This window comes from Erpetoichthys calabaricus, chromosome 10 (genome assembly GCF_900747795.2).
Source record: "Erpetoichthys calabaricus chromosome 10, fErpCal1.3, whole genome shotgun sequence".
NCBI lineage: Eukaryota > Metazoa > Chordata > Cladistia > Polypteriformes > Polypteridae > Erpetoichthys > Erpetoichthys calabaricus.
In genome coordinates, this window is record NC_041403.2 from 52,794,308 (window position 1) to 52,818,279 (window position 23,972).

The following is a 23,972-nucleotide window of genomic DNA, read 5'->3' on the forward strand; positions in this document are numbered from 1 at the left end:
GTGTACAATTTAAACACAAGTTTTTGCTTTTGCATTTGCATTTGTGCCAGCTAATTGCTCTTGCTGTGCACTGTGCCATAAATACTAAACTCTATACAAATGTCCGGGTTCCTCGTCGTCATCCGTAGTTGATGCGTCGCCATAGTAACAGTCGGCTGATCCGCGAACACGCTTTAGAAACAGCGAATATAGGACAAGCAGTTAAGTTTAAAGTAATTGTTTTTTTTTGTATTCAAAAACATTTCAGATGGAAGGATATGATTAACAGACAGTTGTGGGGCTTATTGAAGGCTTGTAAGGGTGCTGATGTTAAACAGATTACAACTGGTAAAAGAAAGGTGCGAGCTCGCATGTGTGCTTCTTTTATTCTATTCTATATATGTACAAGTAACTAGATTTGGGTGGTATAAATGTGTAATCAGCGAATATGAATGTGTTTTCAGACATTTTCATTGTTTATTTCGTGTAAAAATGTACAGTTGTAATAGTTAAACTAAATCAAAGTTTCTTTATTTAGAGTTAATGGAAACACATAAGATGGCAATAGAAATTAATAATAATAATTAAAGGCTTAATGAACTGTTTTCGTTCCCTTTATTCATATTAGTTTTTTGTTATACCACAACTAAAAATAGCCTGTTATGCATTATGTGTCATAACTGTAAATTAACCTTTTCATAAAAATGCAATTGTTTATGCCGAAGTTGTGATCTACTGTTTTTCACTTTAGATACCAACAACATATGTAATTTGGCTGGGGTGTCTAAACTTTTGCCTGAAACTGCATGTGTTTCTCCATAGTAGAGTACATATGTATGTAATCTAAGCTCTTGACATTTTTTTCTAATTATAGGGTTTTGCTGTATGGGTATAAGGATCCAAAATAATTATGGCTCAGATGCACCCAACAGACTTTCTAGTTCCATGTTCAAAGGAAATTCTTCTACGGTTTGGGAAAAGTGACAGCCAGAGGAAGGAAGACAATACAGAACTGCAAAGCCTTGTTATGGTCAAGATAAATGGCTTATTACTAAAAAATGCACAAAATATTCAGTACTGCACATTGTTAAAAATTTGCATCATGCCAAATAACTACATTAAAAAAATGGATCCCTTGATGTTTTGTCCTCATTTAGTAAAAATAGATCTACATGGTAATCAGGTAACTATATAATTTAATTTCCAATCACATATAAGAATAATAAAAGAAAAAAAAAAAAAAAACACTGACTCACTCATCATGAAATCTCCTGAACCATGAGGTCTTGGGACTTGAAATTTAGAATGTATGTTACCCTTGGCCCATAGGTGCTCGCTAAGAAACAGTTTTAAAAACTTTGTGGTCCAAGCACGTTCTTTCTGTATGTCTGTCCATTTTTCATGAGAGAATTACTTAACGGATTACAATCAGATATAGTGGCAACGTCTATTGATTTTTCAAGTTTGTCCTGTTTCATTACTATGTGGGCGAAGCCACGGGATACAGCTAGTAACTATATATGTAAAACATGACAGTATAACTATTTTATATTTATTGCATCTGTTTAAATAAAACTTTTGTCCAAATCACCTTATTAATGAAAGGTACTTAGCAATAGCAATCCTGTAACTGGCACGCAGGCAGCTAAAGCAATAATTTTAGGGTCATTACCACTTGTCTATTATTTGCCATATTTTGTTAGGTTTCTTGATTTTGTTGCTTGCTGTATATACATTTACTGCCATCCTTAGATTGGAAAGCATTGTGGAAAAAGTCTGACACATATCATATAGCAATAAAACTACTACAACATTGACAAGCTGATAAAACAATATTCTATGAAATGGGCATAATGTATTTCCCAGTTCAAATCAGGATGGAGCATTTTGTAATTTATTACTTTGTAATAAATTGACTATGCTATCCTAGTACATTTAATAACAGTCATGAGATTAAGATATAATTAAACTACTTTTGTTGTTTCAGCTAATTGTTTGCACCAAACAATACAGAAATCACAGAGTGGACATTTTGTAAGTTTATGAGAACTAATTTGAGAAAATGAATGTTTGTATCTATTCTTTAACTTTTTCTTTGCCTAGGTAAAATGGACTCTGATGCTTAACCAGCTAGCATAGAGGCATATGCCAGTCATCTGGGTGTTTTAATTATGATTGGGTATATAGGTGAATTAAAAATTATATTAATTTATTTAAGAAGCAAAACACAAAAGAGAAGAAAACTCTTTATGCAAGTTTAATTTTAGTCATTCGGCTAGGTTTTATTGAACGCTGCTGCTATAAATCTCCTTTGCTTTTATGAGTAGCAGGCTGCTGAAGACTATCCTTCAACTGGCACAAGACCAGCACACGTAGGTCATCTGAGTGGTTACGGTATGTGATTAAGACATTAGATGTGTGCCAAGAGCAGGATTTTGAATCAGCTGTAGTCTGATAAGAAACAGTAATGCATGCAAAAGATAAAAGAATGACATGCTACATTTGTATTTTAAATAGTTTTCTTCTGAATACTAATTTGGTTAATTGTATTATTTGTTTCTTCTTGAAGCAATACAATAATATTGATTTCTATTGTTTCAGGTATCACAGCTGCCAGAAAGTTTCTTTTGGGAAAACATGAAGAGCCTTCAGATTCTTATTCTCCATGATAATGCTATAGGAAAAGAGCAGAACACCGAGTGCCTGTCAAAGTGCCCGAGGCTTATTGCATTGACGCTGTTTGACAATCCTGTCAGTTTGAGAAAGAATTACAGACACTCCATTGTGAACACAATATGGTCCCTTAAAGCACTAGACAACTATGTCATATCAGATGAAGAGATTATTGAGGACTGGACTCTTCCACAGAAGTTCAAAGCTCAGAATAAAAAAATATTTATAGATTTGTGTCCTGCATCTGCTACGGTAAGTACTGGAAACTGGCTTTCCCATGGAACATAACCCTTTTTAGCAGTAGTCTTCCACCAGAAACTACAGATTTCAATGACACAAAGCCAGTGCAACTCCATTTCTAAACTAGGTCTTAGTCAGTATTATTTAATTTAAAATAAAAGTAATCTTAACCACACATGATAGTAATGAAAACAGATGAATGGATGGCTATTTTTTTTGTCATGGCAAGTGTTACAGGATATTTGCTTATTCAGAAATGTACATTTATGGACTGGCTGTTAAAAACTAATTTACAGTGCATCCAGAAAGTATTCACAGCGCATCACTTTTTCCACCTTTTGTTATGTTACAGCCTTATACCAAAATGGATTAAATTCATTTTTTTCCTCAGAATTCTGCACACAACACCCCATAATGACAATGTGAAAAAAGTTTACTTGAGATTTTTGCAAATTTATTAAAAATAAAAAAACTGAGAAATCACATGTACATAAGTATTCACAGCCTTTGCTCAATACTTTGTCGATGCACCTTTGGCAGCAATTACAGCCTCAAGTCTTTTTGAATATGATGCCACAAGCTTGGCACACCTATCCTTGGCCAGTTTCGCCCATTCCTCTTTGCAGCACCTCTCAAGCTCCATCAGGTTGGATGGGAAGCGTCGGTGCACAGCCATTTTAAGATCTCTCCAGAGATGTTCAATCGGATTCAAGTCTGGGCTCTGGCTGGGCCACTCAAGGACATTCACAGAATTGTCCTGAAGCCACTCCTTTGACATCTTGGCTGTGTGCTTAGGGTCGTTGTCCTGCTGAAAGATGAACCGTCACCCCAGTCTGAGGTTAAGAGCGCTCTGGAGCAGGTTTTCATCCAGAATGTCTCTGTACATTGCTGCAGTCATCTTTCCCTTTATCCTGACTAGTCTCCCAGTTCCTGCCGCTGAAAAACATCCCCGCAGCATGATGCTGCCGCCACCCTGCTTCACTGTAGAGATGGTGCCAGGTTTCCTCCAAACGTGACGCCTGGCATTCACACCAAAGAGTTCAATCTTTGTCTCATCAGACCAGAGAATTTTCTTTCTCATGGTCTGTGAGTCCTTCAGGTGCCTTTTGGCAAACTCCAGGCGGGCTGCCATGTGCCTTTTACTAAGGAGTGGCATCCGTCTGACCACTCTACCATACAGGCCTGATTGGTGGATTGCTGCAGAGATGGTTGTCCTTCTGGAAGGTTCTCCTCTCTCCACAGAGGACCTCAGGAGCTCTGACAGAGTGACCATCGGGTTCTTGGTCACCTCCCTGACTAAGGCCCTTCCCCCCCCGATTGCTCAGTTTAGATGGCCGGCCAGCTCTAGGAAGAGTCCTGGTGGTTTTGAACTTCTTCCACTTACGGATGATGGAGGCCACTGTGCTCATTGGGACCTTCAAAGCAGCAGAAATTTTTCTGTAACCTTCCCCAGATATGTGCCTCGAGACAATCCTGTCTCGGAGGTCTACAGACAATTCCTTTGACTTCATGCTTGGTTTGTGCTCTGACATGAACTGTCAACTGTGGGACCTTATATAGACAGGTGTGTGCCTTTCCAAATCATGTCCAACCAACTGAATTTACCACAGGTGGACTCCAATTAAGCTGCAGAAACATCTCAAGGATGATCAGGGGAAACAGGATGCACCTGAGCTCAATTTCGAGCTTCATGGCAAAGGCTGTGAATACTTATGTACATGTGCTTTCTCAAATTTTTTATTTTTAGTAAATTTGCAAAAACCTCAAGTAAACGTTTTTCACGTTGTCATTATGGGGTGTTGTGTGTAGAATTCTGAGGAAAAAAATGAATTTAATCCACTTTAGAATAAGGCTGTAACATAACAAAATGTGGGAAAAGTGATGCGCTGTGAATACTTTCCGGATGCACTGTATGTGTTTTCTAACTGTCCTTTAGATAAATATTCAATTATATATTTTAATTAATTATTTGCACTTTAATAATTCTTTGCGTTTATATAGTGCTTTTCTCACTACTCAAAGCACTCAGCAATTGCAGGTTAAGAGCCTTGCTCAAGGGCCCAACAGAGCAGAGTCCCTTTTGGCATTTACAGAATTCGAACCGGCAACCTTCCGAATATTATGGGAGGTGACTACAAACAACCAGTGTGCAAGTATACTGTATACATTCTTACATTTGTCGTGCCAGAGGGGATGACTGAACTTGCAGCAATGTGGCTTACACTTCAAATTTTGTCCCTTGGATGAATATAGAAAATGTTAAACAGTTGAAAAATTGACATTAAGAGGAACTACAGTAATTTAGATTTAAATATGATCGGACACTTTTGGAAGAGTTTAATATAATTTTGTTTTGGGCAACTTGTGAAGCTGGAGGGTAAGGGACTAAAGAGTCCAAGGAGGTCATCTTTAAACTAACATCCAGCAGCAGGAAAGGTGTAAGAGTGATGGAGTCTGTGATTAGGAGGATTAATACACAGTTTGGCAAGTGTGGCATAGGACCCCATGTAGGAGAGTTCACAGGGTTTGTGCCTTCTACTTCACCAGATGAAATTTATCGCATGATCAGAGGGGTAGAGTTTATTGAGGAACATTCTTGGTTCAGATGTAAACCCTACTATTGGAGCATTTAGCATTTGACCCCAAGGGGTACGAAAATATTAGGAAAGCATATGCACAGGCTAGTTAAGGACTGTTTAAATAACGGATTAGGGTGGCAGGGAATATAGGACAGGCAGACCATATTTGCTAGTACCATCAATGAAAGTGTACAAAAATAGAAACCTAATGACATGAAATAGAATGTGGAAATTAGCACACAACAGAGAACAACATGCATAAAATTGCTATAAAGTAAAAATTGCCTGTTTCAAGGTAGACCAAATTAAATGGAATTTTACATAGCTGTACACAATAAAATACTGTATACAATTGCAATAACAGAAATCTGGATAAGTGCTTAGAATGGGCACAAGTAGAATTTAAATGGACACACAATAATTTATAATAGACAGCGAAAACATTGGAGGGGGAGTGTTATATACCTAGAGGGGGACTAGAACATCAAGGTTTTAGTGAGGATGTATGGGTTAGAAGAGAAATGATAGACACTGAGGCCAGGGTCAGTTAACCGCTTTATAATAATACTAACTGTGTTACTTGGCTTTGTCTGAGAAATTTTGTTTGACAATGGCCCTCTCTTGTAGTTCCTTCAGTTTATCAGGTGCATCAGAAGTAAATGTAGCTAACCAAGTGCTTTTCTATACACTTAACTGTGTTTGCATTTTTTACCAATGGATAAGCCTGTTAGCAGGCCTTTGAACTTAGGATTTCAAACACTAAGGTTATGAGTTTAAATCGTACTACTGACACTGTGGGACCATGAACAAGTTGCTTTACTTGCCTGTGGGCCAATTGGAAAAACAAAAGAAATGCAACTAATTGCATCTCAAAAGTTGTAAGTTGCTTTGGATAAAGGCATCAGTCAAAAAAAAAAGTAATAATATTATTAGGTCACTAAATCTACTTACTCTTGAACATGCTATACACAATTGTCCAGAAGTAAAACATTCCTGCCATAGATCTATTCCTGCTTTTCTCACATCACTTTTGTTGAGGGTCTTTGCAAAACACAGTTTTATAGGAAAGTGTATTCTTTTGAACTGAAATGGTTAATCCCTCATGTTCCCTGCGCAGCACTTTTGAACTGCCACGTAGCTGTTATCACACTGTTTGCTCCCACTCTTGTGCAGCAGTTTCAAAGCACTGCACAGCTGTTATTGTGCTTTCACTATTTGGTAATGCAACCAAACTCCTTTGGTCAAACCCCCAAGTAACCCCACTAGTTGCTTTAGTGATGGAGTGGAACAGATAACTAAAATGAGGGTCAGTACGTATCTAAGAGTGCTAGTAGTCAATAACAAAAAAGCAGCACTTCCTAACTGTTGAGATTCACATCTTCCATGAGCTTCGCCAAACTTTCTCTTTCTGTTTCAGAACATGATCACATCTCTTTTTCCATGTCCAGGACACAGCCATGTCTTCAGTTATCCATTCACTTTATTAGTTAGAGGGGATATTCACGTGGCCCATCAGTCACTGCTGTTGCACCCTTTATTTGTATAAAGCATGCTGTCAGCACAGGGAATGTAAGTTAGCATCATATTAATAAATATACCAAAAAAAAAAAGTGCCAAATATATATTTTGTTTCTATAACATTACAAATTTCAATTAAATCAGTCAAGGCATGTTTGAGATTTCTGAGTACTTAGTTTTTCTATTGTGTGTGTGAGTGTGTGTGTGTGGGGGGGGGGGGGGGGGTGTTACCCTTTAATACTGATTTATAGAAATGAGAAAATGGGACAATCAATTTTACATTTTATATATTGATACAGATAAAGCTCAAGTTTAGTGGAGGATTCTAGTAATACACATGTTTAATTGTGTAATATATACTGGAAAGTTCTGGGACATACTGAAGCACAGGAACTGGGAGTTGTAGATCTAACTGCTACTTTACTATTCACTATGACAAACACAGATGTGATGGGAAGTGTGTCCAGAACTAATAATTCAAAGGAATCCAGTAATCAATAAATGATGATAAACTGATAGGATGTGGCAAATAATTTAGTAAATGTCAATGTCTTGATCAAGTGAATCAGCAAAAAAATTAAATTAATTTTAGAAAGACAATCCAGATCCATGGTATAGATCCAGGAAGAAATAAACAGTAAAGATCATCAAGAGATCAAGGATGTTGAGGATAAAAGTAATTTTTAAGGAGATACTAAACATTTTAACATTAAAAAAGTGAAAAGGAAATTCATTTTCAATTAAGAGTGTCCATAAAAATAAGCAATTCAAAATACACACTGCATTGCAAAAGTATTAAGTCCCTCTGAATAACAAATTCTAAACAGTTCAGTAAATGTTGTTCTCTTCAATATTTTGATTTCAAAGCATAACTACTCAAAATTAATTCATTTTAAAAACCCTAAGAAAAAAGGCAATACAGTATGCTATTTGTGTTCGGTATTCATTCCCTGTGTTATGAAAGCCAACAAGCACACAGTTGCTTTGCAGTATTCCTCCACTGGTGAAGCATTCAAATAAAAACATTTTCTGGATAAAATCCTCAAAGTCAAAGATCATTATTCAGATTCTGAAACAAAAGGATAACTGTCAAAAGGAAGACTGAAGAACATTAAAAAAGAAATTAGAGGTAAAATATTATGAGTGAGGAAAAGGGAACAAAATAATATCCAAATATTGCTTGAAGTTTGCCACAAATCAAGAGATCAGTCAGTTGTGATGTATGAAAAGATGTTCCAATCATATGAGACCAATATTTTGGACAAAGTTAAAAGAGATTTGTGTGATGCAAATGTAACGCTGCCCACACCTCAAAAAACACCATAGCTTCAGTGAAGGGTAGTGGGGGTGAGGACACCATTATATTGTGGAGCTGCCTTTTATCAGCAAGGACTGGGTATTTGGTTAAAATACAGTTGTAGGAAGAAAGGGCTGAGCAAAATACACACAAATACTGCAAGAGAGTTTTACAAAAAAGGAGTTTGGGCAAAAGTTCTTCATTCGGCAGGACAATGACTTCAAACAAAAGTCCAAATGAAAATCTGTGTCACGGTTTGAAAATTGTTGTGCACAAGCACCATGCAGATTACTGGAGGGGCAGATCTGTTTGGAAGAATGGAACAAAATCATTCCTAAGATGGGAGCAAGGCGTTCCCAAAAATACTTAAAAGCGTTTACGGCCGTAAGATGCGTCACTGCAAAGTACTGAAGTGTTAGGACTACAAACAACATAATTCCCTTTCTCTTAAGATGTTTGCTAACATTTAACAATGTCACATAGCAAACACTATTTTTGAATTTCATAGTTTTTAAATAAAACATTGGAGACAACACAATTTCAGCGTAGGATTTGTTATTCAGATAAATTAATGAATTGATCAAGGAACTGAATAATTTTGCAGGGCACTCAACCCTTTAAAACGCATTTATGTATTCATTAAATAGCACAGCATTCTTAAAGGCTAGCAAATACTGTGCAATTATATTTTAAAAAGTGATCAAGCTAACATTGGAAAATATACACCAGTTAGCCTAATGAGCATCATCACGTAATTAAGGTCATCATTTATAAAAAGACAAACGTAACAGTATGATGGGGACAATCAGTGTGGGTTTAAAGGAGGAATATCACCTTTCACTACAAGAACTGTAAAAGCATTTTATCATCATGGAGTGTATGTTGTTTTTTATACATTTACTTCTGAAAAGCCTTTGATTGATAATTAGCAGTTCATGAAGTATCCAAACAATAAGCTTTTATAATGGCTCCAGATGATGACAGCTATTAGAATTAAAGGAACAGTCTATTAGTGGAGGCAGAGCTATCGGGAACACAAGTCCGCGTGTTATAGTTCAATGAATATTTTCACAATTAGTTGGGATCAAAAATGGGGATTTCAGAGGTGTCAAATGTGGGGCTGCTGCCTTTATGAAAATTATTTAAATTTAAAAAAAAGTTTAATGTTATCCAAAAATATAATCTAAGGTTGATTCATACTACAGTTGGCAAAAATCCATAAAGAAGGCAATGTACAAAATTCAAATCAAAATGGAGCAAATGAATTCTAATGTGAGTAATTGCCTTACAAATATGAACTTTAGATATTTAATATAATTATACAATGAGAGGTCTAGAAGTATGAAAATATACTTTAAAAGAAAGTGTTGAGTCCTGGTGGATTAATTGCAGTCCACAGGCAGGAGGTTTACAGAAGCAGTTAAAAAGGCTAACAGGATGATGGGATACACACTGCCCTGGTGGAGTACAAGTCAAAAGAGTTTATGCTGAGGAGGTGCAATGCACCTGGGAAGCCTGCATGTGACTTTAATCTCCATATCACGAGAAGACCATTACAGCACTGGACAAATCCCAGGCAAGAGTTGTCAGACTAAATTCCAGGATTACAGAAAGAAAGATTGAAAGTTTACCCAAAAATAAATCAGTAAGTGTCAAAAACATATACTGCAAATATATATATATTTAAAAAATATATAAAATATATATTTACTGCCTGTAAAAGTAGAACAATATCTTTCTGTTCTAGAAAATACAGCAAAATTAAGTTGATGGGATAAAAATAAGGTGTAATCAAGCAGAAAAAAAAGAACATGCAGTGGGCTAGGGGTTTTCAGTGTAATTACTTCTCTAAATACTTTGTCTTTTTTACTTTTATGTAAAAAGTTGAGAATAAGATGTAACTATACATTGGTATGATAATCCAAATAAACATTAGGGTTATCTTAAAGTGCCTTTTAAGTTATCTTAAAATTAATTATAGACTTCTATTAATACATCTATTTCAAGAAGTCTTAAATTTGCGTTTAGATATCTGAAATACATTGAGATATCTTAAAAAATCATATTGTTTACTTCATCTTAAGTGCATTTCTAAATATCCTGATAAACCTCCACATGGATTTTGAGATATCATAACTGTGCATTTCAAATGCAATTCAAGATAACTCAAAAGAACTTTCTTGTCAAGAGGACTTCCTGTTTGAAGATACCTTATGGTGCACTTGAGATGTCTTAAAAGAGGTCTTAAGAGATATCTTCACATTGACCCACATTTGACATCTCAATAACATTTTAGGTATCTTCATATCTTAAAATGGGCTTCTAATCCTTCTGAGGAAACTCAAATGTAATCTTGATACCATTTGAGATTTCTTTTTAAGATATGGTATCTAAATATTATTTTGAAATGTCTACAATGCAAATAAAGATCTCTAATGCATTTCAAGATATCTCAAAATAAATTCATCTGCAAAACAGAATTAAGTATTGGAGATATCTTAAATATAAAAAAACTGATTCTTAGATGTCTTCTGATCCCAATTTGGAACTGTGTTCCATATATCCACAAAGGTGAACTGCATTTTAAGGTTAGTGAAATTCATTTTGAGATATTCCAAAATGGTAATTTCCCCCATCATATACCAGGAAGTTGAATTTTTTTGTGTCAGTCTTAAATCATGCCATCATTAATGCATGGCTACAATATAAGCAGTATTACGCTTTGTTTGCTAGTAGTACAGTACAGCAGTCAGCATTGCTGCCTCACATTTCTGGAGGCTAAAGTTTCGTTCTCACTCCCTGCAGAGTCTGCTCATTCTTCTCATGTCTAGAAGTCTTTTTTGCACAGAGTCTGGTTTCTCCTGATATCACAAATATCAGTTCATTGGTGAATCTGAATCAGACCAGCTGTGAATGCTGGGTAGTGGCAACGCTTCTGCCTCACAAGAAGAAGAGCAGGGCTCCCATCCTGGATGCGGTTTGCTTGGAAGTTACATATTTTGCCAGTGTCTCTATGGGTTTCTGCACACATTCCAAAGATGTACCCTGGATAAACAGGTTAAGAAAATGAATGAGTGGAGGAATGCTCTTTAACAGAATGGAATCCCCATCCTCAGTTTGCTCCTGCCTTACCTCCAGTCTGGCAGAATGGGCTCTGGGTCTCCATTCCCATAATTATGTTCAGAATATAAATACAAGGATGGTTGCTTTACAGTATCTGTGTTTACATGTAATGGTTCTTTGTCAAGATCTGTAAATTATAGGTGCTTCATTTAATTATCTAATTTGTAATATATTTCCAAATGTGTCTGTTTTACTTTGCAATCAATAAAAAAAATATTTTCCTTTTATGTTAAATATCATCTTGTTTCACTTTGTATACATATTGCAGGAATCATTTTCAGAAGAAATGAAGTTAATTAAAGAAGTCACATCAAAGATAAACTACATTCTAGCCTTTTACTCCCCAGTAATAATCATTCAGCGCTGGATTCGTGGCTATCTAACAAGAAAGAGACTTAAGTATGTTTGCTTCTGTTATTTTATTTTAACAAACATATTAAGTTTTTCATTTTTATGAGCTCATTGAATGTTGTTTTTTAAGAGTTTTGCAGAGATATGCATTTCATACCTCCAACAAAGAACTCCCTAAGAAGGAACAAGGACATGAAAAAAGAAATTGCAAAAGTAAAACCCCTGGGCCTCACAAGCAGGTATGTATTTTAAAGCAATACGTGTCTTCATAAAGCTTTGCTTAGCTAATGCTGGAAGAATTTTTATCACAAAATTAATTTAATTTTTTTGCTATTCACAGATACCTTTTTAATTTTTACAAGTGGAAAAAGAAAAGACATATGTATGTACTAGTAAAACCTCTGTCATTAAAGTGGTGTTTGCCACCATAATCACATTCTAGTGGTCAATACTACATTGTATTTTTGAAAACTTTGTTCTGCAAAATCATAATAATTACTAAAAAAATTCACATGAGAACTCTAGCACACAATTACAATATCGCAATTACTGGCCACCACTTATTGCATATAAACCTTCTCTGAATGATTCCACTGTACCAGTCTTTGTGTGATAAGCTTACAATTAAGAGTGAATCTATTATTTCCTCAGCCAAAACACAAGCCAATGTCTACATGTAAAATCGCTAGGATTGTTTGCTGTACTTTTGTATTTAGTTAATTGTCCAGCTGATTTGTACAATTTGATTTGCTTTAATTGTTCATATCTTTAAAACGTTCAATGTTGTACATTAGATGAGGCTGTGTAAATTGACTTCTAGATTCCCAGGACATGATTTCTAAATTGTCCACAATGATTCCTCATGGATCCGGCACCTGCGCTCAAATCCCAGGCCTGATCACTATCAGTTTCCTCCATGTACTCAAAATTTTCCCCCACTTCCCCAAACAGGTGCATGGTATGATGCACTGCTGATTCTGAATTGGCCCGTGTCAGTGACTGTGGGTTCATACCTGAGTGAGCTCTGGTGGTCTGGCATTCAGTCCAGGGCTGTTTCCTGCCCTTTCCTATGTGCAGCCTGGATAGGTTCTGCCCAGTCTCAAACCCGACCTGGATTAAGCAGATTTGAGAATATATGTTACAAATGTGCAGTATGTACATGCATGATACCTCCATGCATCTTCCAGTACTTGGTCAAAGAGAATTGAGATTTTGACACTCAATGGAGCTTACATCACAGGCCTTGCCTTTGCCAAGTAATCTCCCTGCCCACATCTTAATGAATGACAAAGTATTTTTATTTTTATATTAAGTTATTTATAACAATTGCAGCTCATAAATGATTTGTCATACTCTGAGATGTATTTCATTTCTTGTATATATTACACAAAATAGAAAAGCTGTAATACAGGGTGACCTTTGGTTATTCAAGCGTATTCAGTGGTTATCACACTTATAAAACCCATTTTTATTTTCCAATAATAATACAAACCATGGCTTCCTCATTTTCATAGTTAAGTTTTCCAATTTTACTTTATTATACAGAATGCAGAGAGTGAGATCTACCAGTTGCCATCTGGAACCAAAAGAATAATCCTTAATGTCGACCTGAAAAAGCTTCTATCAGAGGCCCCACAGGTACGTAACACTTTACAGTATATTATTTTTGTTATTATTATTAACAACAACAGTAACAACAATGCAGTAATATGCTTTACTTATATAGCACACTTCATTAACTAAAGCATCTCAGAGTACTTCAAAACAATTAAAAACAACATAAATACAATCCACCAAAGCATTTAAAAAAAAATATATATATATCATGGCATAAATAAAAAAAATTAAGGGACTGGATGAATATTAATAACTGAATTGCTAAATATACCTTAGATTTACCTTTCCGGTTGTAAGTGCCTTTTAAAATCATTTCATGTAGCAGAAGCTCTCTGGAGACTTGTTGCATAGGCAGAAACAGGAAGAACAGAAGCCCAGTCAGCCAAACTCTGTTTAGCTTCCTCAAAAGAAAAGCCAGGATAGATGATGTGGGAACAACAGCCGTATATTTTGTGGGCAGGCAGGAGTACTGGGACTAGGATATGTAAGCAGAGAAGAGGGTCTTGAATTCATGTTGTAGTATTAGGATGCCACCTTCTATCCTATACCAGTCAAAGGATGAGACGCACAGTATGGGATATGGGCATTTAGTTTTTGTATGCTATAACATTTGCCTGAGGAACATGTAGAGGCAGTTGAACCTCTAAAACAAAGAAAAACCCTGCATATGAAGGGAGAATGCTCAAACTTCAAACTGGTGGACAATTACACCCATGTTCTTGGATCTCTCCGGTAATAATAATAATAATAATTCTTCTTCTTCCATATCTTTCTGTCCTCTGCATCTTGTTCTGTTACACCCATCACCTGCATGTCCTCCTCTCACCACATCCATAACATAAACCTCCTCTTAGGCATTCCTCTTTTCCTCTTACCTGGCAACTCTATACTTAGCATCCTTCTCCCAATATACTCAGCATCTCTCCTCTGCACATGTCCAAACCAGCGCAATCTCACCTCTCTGACTTTGTCTCCCAACCATCCAACTTGAGCTGACCCTCTAATGTACTCATTTCTAATCCTATCCATCCTCGTCACACCCAGTGCAAATCTTAGCATCTTTAACTCTGCTATCTTTAACTCTGCTACCTCCAGCTCTGTCTCCTGCTTTCTGGTCAGTGCCACCGTCTCCAACCCATATAACATAGCTGGTCTCACTACCGTCCTGTAGACCTTCCCTTTCACTCTTGCTGATACCAGTCTGTCACAAATTACTCCTGACACCCATTCCACCCTGCCTGCACTCTCTTTTTAACCCCTCTTCCACAATCCCCATAACTCTGTACTGTTGATCCTAAGTATTTAAACTCATCCACCTTGGCCAACTCTACTCCTTGCATCCTCACCATTCCACTGACCCCTCTCATTTACACACATGTATTCTGTCTTGTTCCTACTGACCTTCATTCCTCTCCTCTCTAGAGCATATCTCCACCTCTCCACGGTCTCCTCGACCTGCTCCTTACTCTCTCTATAGATCACAATGTCATCAGCAAACATCATAGTCCACGGAGACTCCTGTCTAATCTCGTCGGTCAACCTGTCCATCACCATTGCAAATAAGAAAGGGCTCAGAGATGATCCCTGATGTAATCCCATCTCCACCTTGAATGCATCCGTCACTCCTACTGCAAACCTCACCACTGTTACACTTCCCTCGTACATATCCTGTACAACTCTTACAGTATGTACTTCTCTGCCACTCCTGACGTCTTCATACAATACCAGAGCTCCTCTCGAGGCACCCTGTCATATGCTTTCTCCAAGTCCACAAAGACGCAATGCAACTCCTTCTGGCCTTCTCTAAACATATCCATCAACATCCTCAGAGCAAACATTACATCTGTGGTGCTCTTTCTTGGCATGAAACCATACTGCTGCTCACTAATCACTTCTTAACCTAACTTCCACTACTCTTTCCCATAACTTCATTCTGTGGCTCATCAATTTTATTCCCCTGTAGTTACTGCAGTCCTGCACATCTCCCTTATTCTTAAATATCGGCACCAGTACACTTCTTCTCCACTCCTCAGGCATCCTCTCACCTTCCAAGATTCCAATAAACAATCTGGTTAAAAACTGTTAACCACCATACTACTCCTTGTATATCTGTCTATATATTGTCAAACTAGCTTATTTCCAGTCAGGGGACCCCAGTTGTATTCCAGTTAAATGTAATTTTATGCATTTCATTTTACAAAGTGAGCGAGAGTGTGAGTGGGCTCTTCACAGGAATGGTACCCTGCCTAGGGTTGGTTCTGGTCTTACACCTAGTGTTACTGGTATAGGCTCTAGACCCATGTGACACTGAAATGAATTAAGTGGATTTAAGAGAGAATGTAATCTTGTGTCATTTTAACAGTAGCACAGTGCAGCTGACAAATTTCAAGATAGAAAATACAATAGGAGAGAAATGGCATGATGGTGCGTTTATAAGTAACCAAAGGTCAGCAGGTCTGTCTATATAAATGCTCACATTATGTCATGTAGGGTAACACAACCTTCATGTTTATACTCTTGACACCGACAACTTTGGTGTGAAGTGATGCTAACGGAAATTATAATTACAGGCTTCTTCTACCACAGATACATGCCCTCTGGAAATTCTGGATATTAATTGTAATCTGATTTATTTTATTCTGAATGTATTTTTCCCCACAAACTAGGCCCTGCAAGATACTAAGAAATCCTTTAAGATTCAAGGGAAAAATAAAAGTTTGCCTATGCCATTCTTCTCTCCTGAGCATAATAAAATCATGAAAGCTGCCCCTAAGAGACATAAAGACATTCTTCCACCATTAAGAAAAGGTATTTTTTTTTTTTTTTTTATATAATCATAAGATACATAGATTTCTGAAATTCCTCTTTAAAACTACTGTAAGGTGTAAACTGTATAGTATTTTTTATATTTTAACCAATGATTAACACTGCTGACTTCCAGGTCCAGTGTCCTGGGTTCAGATCCTGGTCAGAATACTTTCTAAGTGGAATTTGTACATTCTGTGTTTGCCGGATTTTTTTTCCAGTACTCCAGCTCTAAATGGCTGTCGTTGTGTGAGTGAGTGTGAACTGCAATGGACTTTCTCCCATCCAGGGCTGTTCCCACTTTGTGTCTCATGCTGAGGTGAATTAAGCTGGTTAGAAAATGAATAAATGGATATTTTAAAAAATTATGGATTTTATCTTCACTAGTTTTATGCATACAGCACACAGTGTACCACTCTCTTTTTCAAGAAAATTTCCTTACATTGACATATATATATTGGCAAAAAATTCTACTAGTCTTAATATTATGTGCCACTAATGAATGGGATTCCCCTCAGCAGTTCAAGTTCATTTTTAACACAATACTGCAAAATCCGTTATCTTGCAGAAGGTGGCGCTAGAAGCATTCAAATGTGATAGCCACTGGACTACGGGGAGTGGAGTTCATTATACACATATCACAGTAAACAGTCATGACTGCTCTTTTGTGATTAAAAAAAAAAGTAGAACCTGCTTCTTAGTAAGAAAAAGATGTCAATTTAAATATTCTAGAGTCACATGAGCATTATTACTGTGTTTTAGATTTACTCTTTGTGATGAACGGCATTGGTCAACTAGTGAGCTACCTCACAGTTCCAGGGACAAAGGTTCAGTTCACTTTGTGTTTGTGGAGTGCACATGGTTTCCACATGTCTGTGTAGTTCTTTATTTTATTACTATTTTAGATTAATTAGCAACTCAAAATTAAATGAGTGTGTGCCCCTCGACAAACTGCCATTCCTTTTAGGATTCATTCCTGCCTCATTCCTAGTTCTGAAGGGATAGGCCCCATCTCCCTATGTGGTTTTACTCTAAAAGAGATGACTGAATCTTACTCTAGCAAAAAATGACGTCTTACAATATCATTTTATCTTAGAGCACTGTCCAGGTGAACAAACATACACCAAGAAACAAAAGTATATGCGGTTAAATGGTGTCTTATGTCAATGTGGCAGTCTTGGCAGAAGGCTCTTTCTTGCCCCTAAACCAGGGTTTCTTAAACTATGGGTCGGGTCTTGGGTTGCCGTTGTTGGGTCTCAAGTTACTGTGGTATTTAATGGTAATGGTTTGCTAAGAGGGATTGTTACGGGTCCATTAAGCAATCAAAATTGCTCTGACAATTGTCTGATCATCCCCCAGTCCTGACAATTGGCCCCAATCATCACCCCACACTAACAATCATCCTAACATTCAACAAGGAATGGGTCTTGAAAACACTAAAAGGGGCAAGATTTTGTCTCGATAAAAAAAGTTTAAGAAACCCTGCCCTAAACAGTTTTTTAAAAAAAAAAAAAAAAGAGTCTTCTAAAGTAAAAAGGAAAAAAAAAAAAAAACATTTTATCTGACTTAGGATATGGTGGGCCTATTGTACCTTTTCATGGTAAACAAAATCCCATATTAATTGTTTAGATGAGGAAAAGAGGAGGTGGAGTAGGAAGGAGGTTTGGCCTCATTGGAGACCACAGGCAACATTACCGTACAAACTCGTGTATAAATTGGGTCTTGAAACCCGAAAAATCAATCATAAAATCAAACCCTGACTTCTACGCCCGTTTAAAACTACAACACTTACATTTTTTTGTTTATTTTTTTTTTTACATCTTCTTACTTCCTCCAATTTTGCACCAGTTTCTCAGACACATTGAATTTTGTTGCAGCAGCACAGTTACCAATTTCTTTTGCCATTTCAACAACGTTTAATTTAAAACCAGCTTCATATTTTCTTCTGATCAAACGCTCCATCGCAGATAAGGAATGCTCGTACAATAAAGGTGTATAAGGGCGTGAGATACAAAAAACACAAAACCGTGCAAACGTCGATTTGGAATAGTATTACTGTGTGGTCATGAAAGCACAATACATAGAAAAAAAGGCAGTGCACTCTATGGTTACTCTCTCAGGTGGGCGTTAGCATATCATAATCTCTTGGATCAATAGCGTGAGTTTTCTGCATTCGACTTATATGACCGACATTATAAAACTCCAGAAATTATATGGTCAAATCAAGTCCCGACTTATCCGTGAGTATATACGGTACCTTAATTCTTCACAAAGAGTGTGGTGAGGTGAGAGGGTGCAGAGGAGCATAGGGCATCAGGACATTTTACTGTACTATGGCCACAAAAACTGTAGAAGAGGATATTATCAGGTTTTGGGAAGCAGAATGTTTACCACACTCCCCATTACTGTACATCAAAAGGGATACTGTGCAGAGGCTGAGCAACTTTATATTTCATGGAGAGACCATCACTAATAATGTAGGTTCATTACATTTGACCGATTGTCAAGAAGGCTCACAAAAACACCTCTTCTTCCTCAGATATAAAAAAATTCAGATTTCTCCATCAGTTCTCACAAACATCTACAGGTGTACAGTAGAGTCCATCCTCACTGGCTATACAACATCCTGGTATGGTACCTTCTAAGCTCATGATTATGAAACACTGCAGAGGGTTGTGGAGGCAGTACCGAATATTACCAGCACCCAGCTGTCTCCTGTTCAGGACACATACAACACTCTATGCCTTAGCAGGGCAAACAGTGTAATTAAAGACCTCCGCAATCCTGGGTAGTCACCTTTCTCACTCCTCCTTTCTGATGTTTAGGACTATTGGCAAACACTCCTCTTATTGTTTCCTGACTCCCTACTCAGAACTTCCTTCCACCACACCTTCCTTTTTCTCTTAACTTCTCCTGTCATTTGTCTCCTAAGATGTGTGTCCACCCATTACAGAACGGAAGCCATTCACCCAGTCCCATCACTTACAGCATTCATTCCAGCCTTTCTGTTCCAGTACAGCAGATCATGAGTTGCCTGCATGTCACAATATATTAACAGAATTTAAAAAGAAAATTACAATACGGAAGAACATCAACATTAATACACAATAACACTATCCTCAGTGGTTTCCATTTTTGACACGTTTTTCAATTTTATTGGCATCATGCTGTATATCGTTCACTGTTCTTCCTACTCTGTAAATTGAAGCAATACTTGAAACACTTTGGCTATTTCAGAAATGTTTAATAATTTCAATATTTGTGACAATTCCAACACCACACACACACATTTATTGGCCATAAGAATGTATAGTAGATTAATCGTAGCAAAAGACAAAAGTTACGAAACGCTATTAAAACTGAAGATACGAAACTGCCACTGTGGTGCTGGGGAAGAACACTACGCGCTAGCACAAGGGAAAGTTGTTACAATGTGCAAAGCTAGCAGCGTACTGCACGGCAGTCAGGGCCGGATTTATATGAAAAGAGGCCCTAGGCTATTCCACTTATGAGGCCCTTTCACCTTCCATTTTTAAGTTTGTAAATTACATGAGAGATAATAAAATTTTGCTAACAATTTGAATGTAGGCCCCTCTTGATCTTGAGGCCCTAGGCTGAAGCCTAGTTAGCCTATAGGAAAATCCGGCCCCGACGGCAGTAGTAGTACAGTACTAGGTAGGCATTGGTGTGCAGAATGTTTGTTTTTTTTTTTTTTGGCCCTGACGGTTTTACACTGTGTGTGTGTGCCCGGATTCTCTTCTGGTAGCACATCTTGGTGTGGTGGAAGTGCTGCAGTCCAGGGTTTAGCAAATGCCCATGTGCCACTGGTGGTGGCCACAGGTCCCCACAGGGTTGAGCTTCTAAGCTCTGTTCCTGTGGCCTCAACACCCACCAGGGTGGCTGCCCTCTCGTGTTCCAGGGAAGATACTGCTCCTCTCCCGGTCCTTCCACTTTCTGGGCATGCGGGCTAGGCAAGGGTCCCAGCAGACCATTACAACTTATACATATTATATTATGTACATATACACACTACATATATACAGTACATAAACGTTTTTGAGGAGACATGCAAGAATTTAATTGTGCTATGTACACTTATGTACTGTGAACACAGCAATAAATGTGAGCTTTACTTTGAACTAATATACAGAACTGTCATTTTTCCCTTTAATTATGTCGCTAAGGCATTGCTGACATGAGAGATCAGGGTGAAGACAAAGTGGGATTCAGGCTGTCCGGCTTTAAGACAATTCTCCATGATGCTAACCCAGTCAATGATCTGAGGATATCTCGGCATGAAAATGGGAAGACTGTCAGAGAAGCCATTGATCAGCTCCATTTCCTCAGCCAGGATGCAGTGAAATCAAAAACATTTTACCAGCCACCAGTCAGTATGGAGAAAAGGCTAATTGCTAAAATGTACGGCTCCATAAGCCTTGCTCCCTTTCAAGTGATTGAAAAAGCATACAAAGACCGGGAAAAAGCTGAAAGTCAGACCATCAAGTCCAACTGGGTCAGTGACATTCGCGCCAACAGAAGTGACATACAGAGTAATATTCAAGGTTACACCGAGGCCAAAAAGAATGTTTGTCTCCAAATGCGACAGCAGGATGAACTCCACTTGCAAAATGCAATGCAGCTCCAGGAGGAAAGTAACAGGAAGATGGCAGAGCTTGTGCAAGAGAGATATACTAGGTTTTTGGAGAATAAGAAGCGGAAAACTGCTGAGCAAGATCAAGTGAAGAACTTTAGCAAGCATCATTTATCTCTGAGCAAGGCCCTGCTGAAGCATGACACCAAATCGAGACAAGGCCTTCTACATCAAAAAAAGACACATTTAGTGTTGGCCCTCAAGCAGGAGGAGGAGGAGCAAAAGGAGCAGTTCAAGAAATACATGAAGTACAGGTTAGTGTAGACGCCTCTCATGCATTTGCTTTATAGCCCTTTAGAATGGCTCATGCCAACATACTGTATAGCAACATCTTCAAATCTGACATGACATTCACAAGTGTGGAAGAAAAAGTCACTTGTCAACAAACAGTATGCCAGTCACCCTAAATGTCATTATTTCTGTTTTCCCTTTTGACAAAACAAAAAATACAAAATTTACTTTTTTTGATATTGTGTTTAAGACCTTACTCAGTCGTACACCACAGGGCTGCCCATTCAGTTCTCACTACGGGTTTACTTTGTGGCTCTGAATGGGCCTTTTAACTGGAGAGCCTGTGGTCCACCACAACAATTACTGAGTGCTAAAAATTGAAATACTAATGAAATGTGCTAAGTTTAGTGCGTTTTTCCTCATTTATTATTTTCATGCGATTACATTACAATAAATTTGATATACAGCAATCACACATAAGTATATACATTTTTTCAGATTCAACAACCACCCCTAACCCTTTAGATAGAACATTCAGTGTGTTTGACCGACAATACCACAGTGGGCTAAAAAGTTACCAGGGGCCCAAGCATGTTTACTAGAGAAAAACAATGGTGCATTCTGGTCAAATTCTAAAACACCTTTTTTAGCTACCTCAGAACTCCTTTCTCTTGTAGTTCTATTGTGAAAAACTCTCGTTTGGGTTCACAAAACACATGCATACAGGATAGGCACAGTGTCGTGACACCCCATGTATCTGTGAAAGTACAGAGTTGGTCCTTTATTGCATAGAATTTGATTTGCTGGCCCCCTAGATCGGAGGTTCATCTACTGGATGGGTCTCTCTTTTCTGGTTCCCTGGCAGAAAGATTCCCAAAGATTTTAAGGAGTGCAATCTCTTGGTGACTGAAACACTCCCTCCTGCTTCTCTTTTTAAAAAGGGGGACCACTACTCCAGTTGGAGGCAGCATGTCAACCTCATCACTACAACACTGCCTCTAGGGTAGGCTCTGCCCCCTCGCCTCACCCTTACCTTGACTGAATTAAGCAAGTCCAATAATAATTTGCTGACACAAAGTCATCTGTTTGTGTATAAACCTGCCATATGTGCATAAGACAACATTACAGCGACTCCTTTATACAAATACTTCAAGCAGGATGATATATGCCACAATTTATCTTGAAACTCTTTTCCATTGGAAAGTTGTGTTTGAAGCAACATGGCGGTGAAATGGGAAGCACAATTCCATTGCCCCTGCGGTGCTTTGTGTACACGTTGCAGGTTCTTGCTTGGTTCACGTGTTTCCTTCCAGTTCCAAAAAACCTGCTGCTAGGGGGACAGACACATCTAATCTGGCTCAGGCAGAGTGTGGATATACAGTATAGCATTTGATTATCTATTAATTTTTGACTAATGGCACCTACAAGAGTGTAGAGAAGATAATCAAAGTTTCAGAGGTCTAACTTTGCTCAGTTATTAAACGAAAGCATAAAATCTTCTTGAAGAAGTGATTCTTGCCTTTTTGTTTTTCAGGCAGTTGGCCCTTCAAGCTGCAACCGTTTCTGAAAGAAAAATGGTGGACCAGCTTATCAAAACTAACGAGGACATTCACCTTACCCAGGCCAAAATGAGAGTTAGAGCCTTAAAAGCAAACCAAGTGACAATTCACGTCATGGAGCCTGTATTGGTGGATCAGTGTCCATTACTTAAGCATTAACTCAACTTCAAGGAGACAGTTCCACGATTTGGTCTGGGTACAGGAGGGCAATTCAAGGTGGAAAATTTGTTGATTGTCTCACTGATACTTAAGATGACAAGCCCTTTGTATTTCATCTGTATTTTCTCCTCCATCCCTATCATCTTGACTGTAGCTCTTTCGTGAGTGTCGGGGCAAGGCCAGCTGGGTAGTTCATTCCTGAGTAATGGTCAGAAGATCACTGTAAGGTTAGTTATAAGAAGGGGTTGGGGGCCCCAGAAGAAAAGACAGCAATACCCACAGCACTAGAGGAGATATTCAGGTTCTGAGAGTAAGGAATTGAAGGACTGCAGTAAAACAATAAAAAGGACTAAATGGGCAAAGCTGAATTGGATATTTGGAGAATAATCCACCTTTTACTTTGGTGTTCTTTATGGTACTGCTTGATTGCTTCTTCTTTCTGTTACTGTGTAGATGTTTCTTCTATTTCTCCCACATAACATAGATATGCGTGTTGGCCCATGGCGAGTGAGAGACCGAGTGCCTCAGTGCGCCTTTCCCAGGTTGGCTCTTGATTTGCACCAGATACTGCTGGTATAGTGAACAATTCTGACCCACTCGGGGACACAAAGTTTAAGGGTTTGGATTGTTCACTATAGATGTATGGGTGCCAGACTTAAAATCACGTTCAGTATTTACTAAGAATTCATCATTTATGGGCATGTATGGGGTAATGTCCCCAAATGATTTATTTACCGGGTTTGTGATGGAGGATAATATCTGATAAGACAAAATCCTAATTATGAACATAATTATTTGAATAATGTAAATTTTACCTTTATAGGTCATTAAAGAGAAATATAATTGGCTGAAGTACATTTAATGGGGATTTGGTTCATATATTTTGTTTTCAGGAAATACAAATGAACTGTCGCCAAGCCTAAGCCCACAATGTTTTCATTTAAAATACGCTTTTTTAAATGAAAAAAAAGTTATGTCCACACTAAAATGACCGAAAACACAGGACACAGACGTTTGCCTACACTGGGCATGCATGCATGCATAAGCAGAAAAATTTTTGAAGAGATGGTAAAACTGATGGCCATGGGATTTATCAAAAAAACTGTAGTGACCTGCAAATTATTTGCCTTTTATGCATTTATGCAGCATTCATACTGTATTAAAAACACCGTTTAGATGTAAACAATGCA

At 37.8% G+C, this 23,972-nt stretch overlaps 1 protein-coding gene across 1 annotated transcript; it reads left to right on the forward strand.

Moving 5' to 3' along the window:
* Nucleotides 1–857: 857 nt before the first annotated feature.
* On the forward strand, nucleotides 858–23,010 carry lrriq3 (leucine rich repeats and IQ motif containing 3). The gene is made up of 8 exons (XM_028811209.2): nucleotides 858–1,162; nucleotides 2,581–2,904; nucleotides 11,678–11,808; nucleotides 11,891–11,999; nucleotides 13,306–13,398; nucleotides 16,044–16,185; nucleotides 20,367–21,087; nucleotides 22,599–23,010. Exons 1-8 carry the CDS (start codon nucleotides 890–892, stop codon nucleotides 22,780–22,782), a joined length of 1,977 nt encoding a protein of 658 aa, XP_028667042.1. The 5' UTR covers nucleotides 858–889; the 3' UTR covers nucleotides 22,783–23,010.
* Nucleotides 23,011–23,972: the final 962 nt, after the last annotated feature.

Excerpts from the sequence above, each read along its gene's own strand:
- lrriq3 (XM_028811209.2), top strand. The coding sequence starts at position 890 with ATGGCTCAGATGCACCCAACAGACTTTCTAGTTCCATGTTCAAAGGAA. Across the intron at positions 1,163-2,580 it reads TAGATCTACATGGTAATCAG|GTATCACAGCTGCCAGAAAG; the intron begins GTAACTATATAA and ends CTATTGTTTCAG. Across the intron at positions 12,000-13,305 it reads CCCCTGGGCCTCACAAGCAG|AATGCAGAGAGTGAGATCTA; the intron begins GTATGTATTTTA and ends TTTATTATACAG.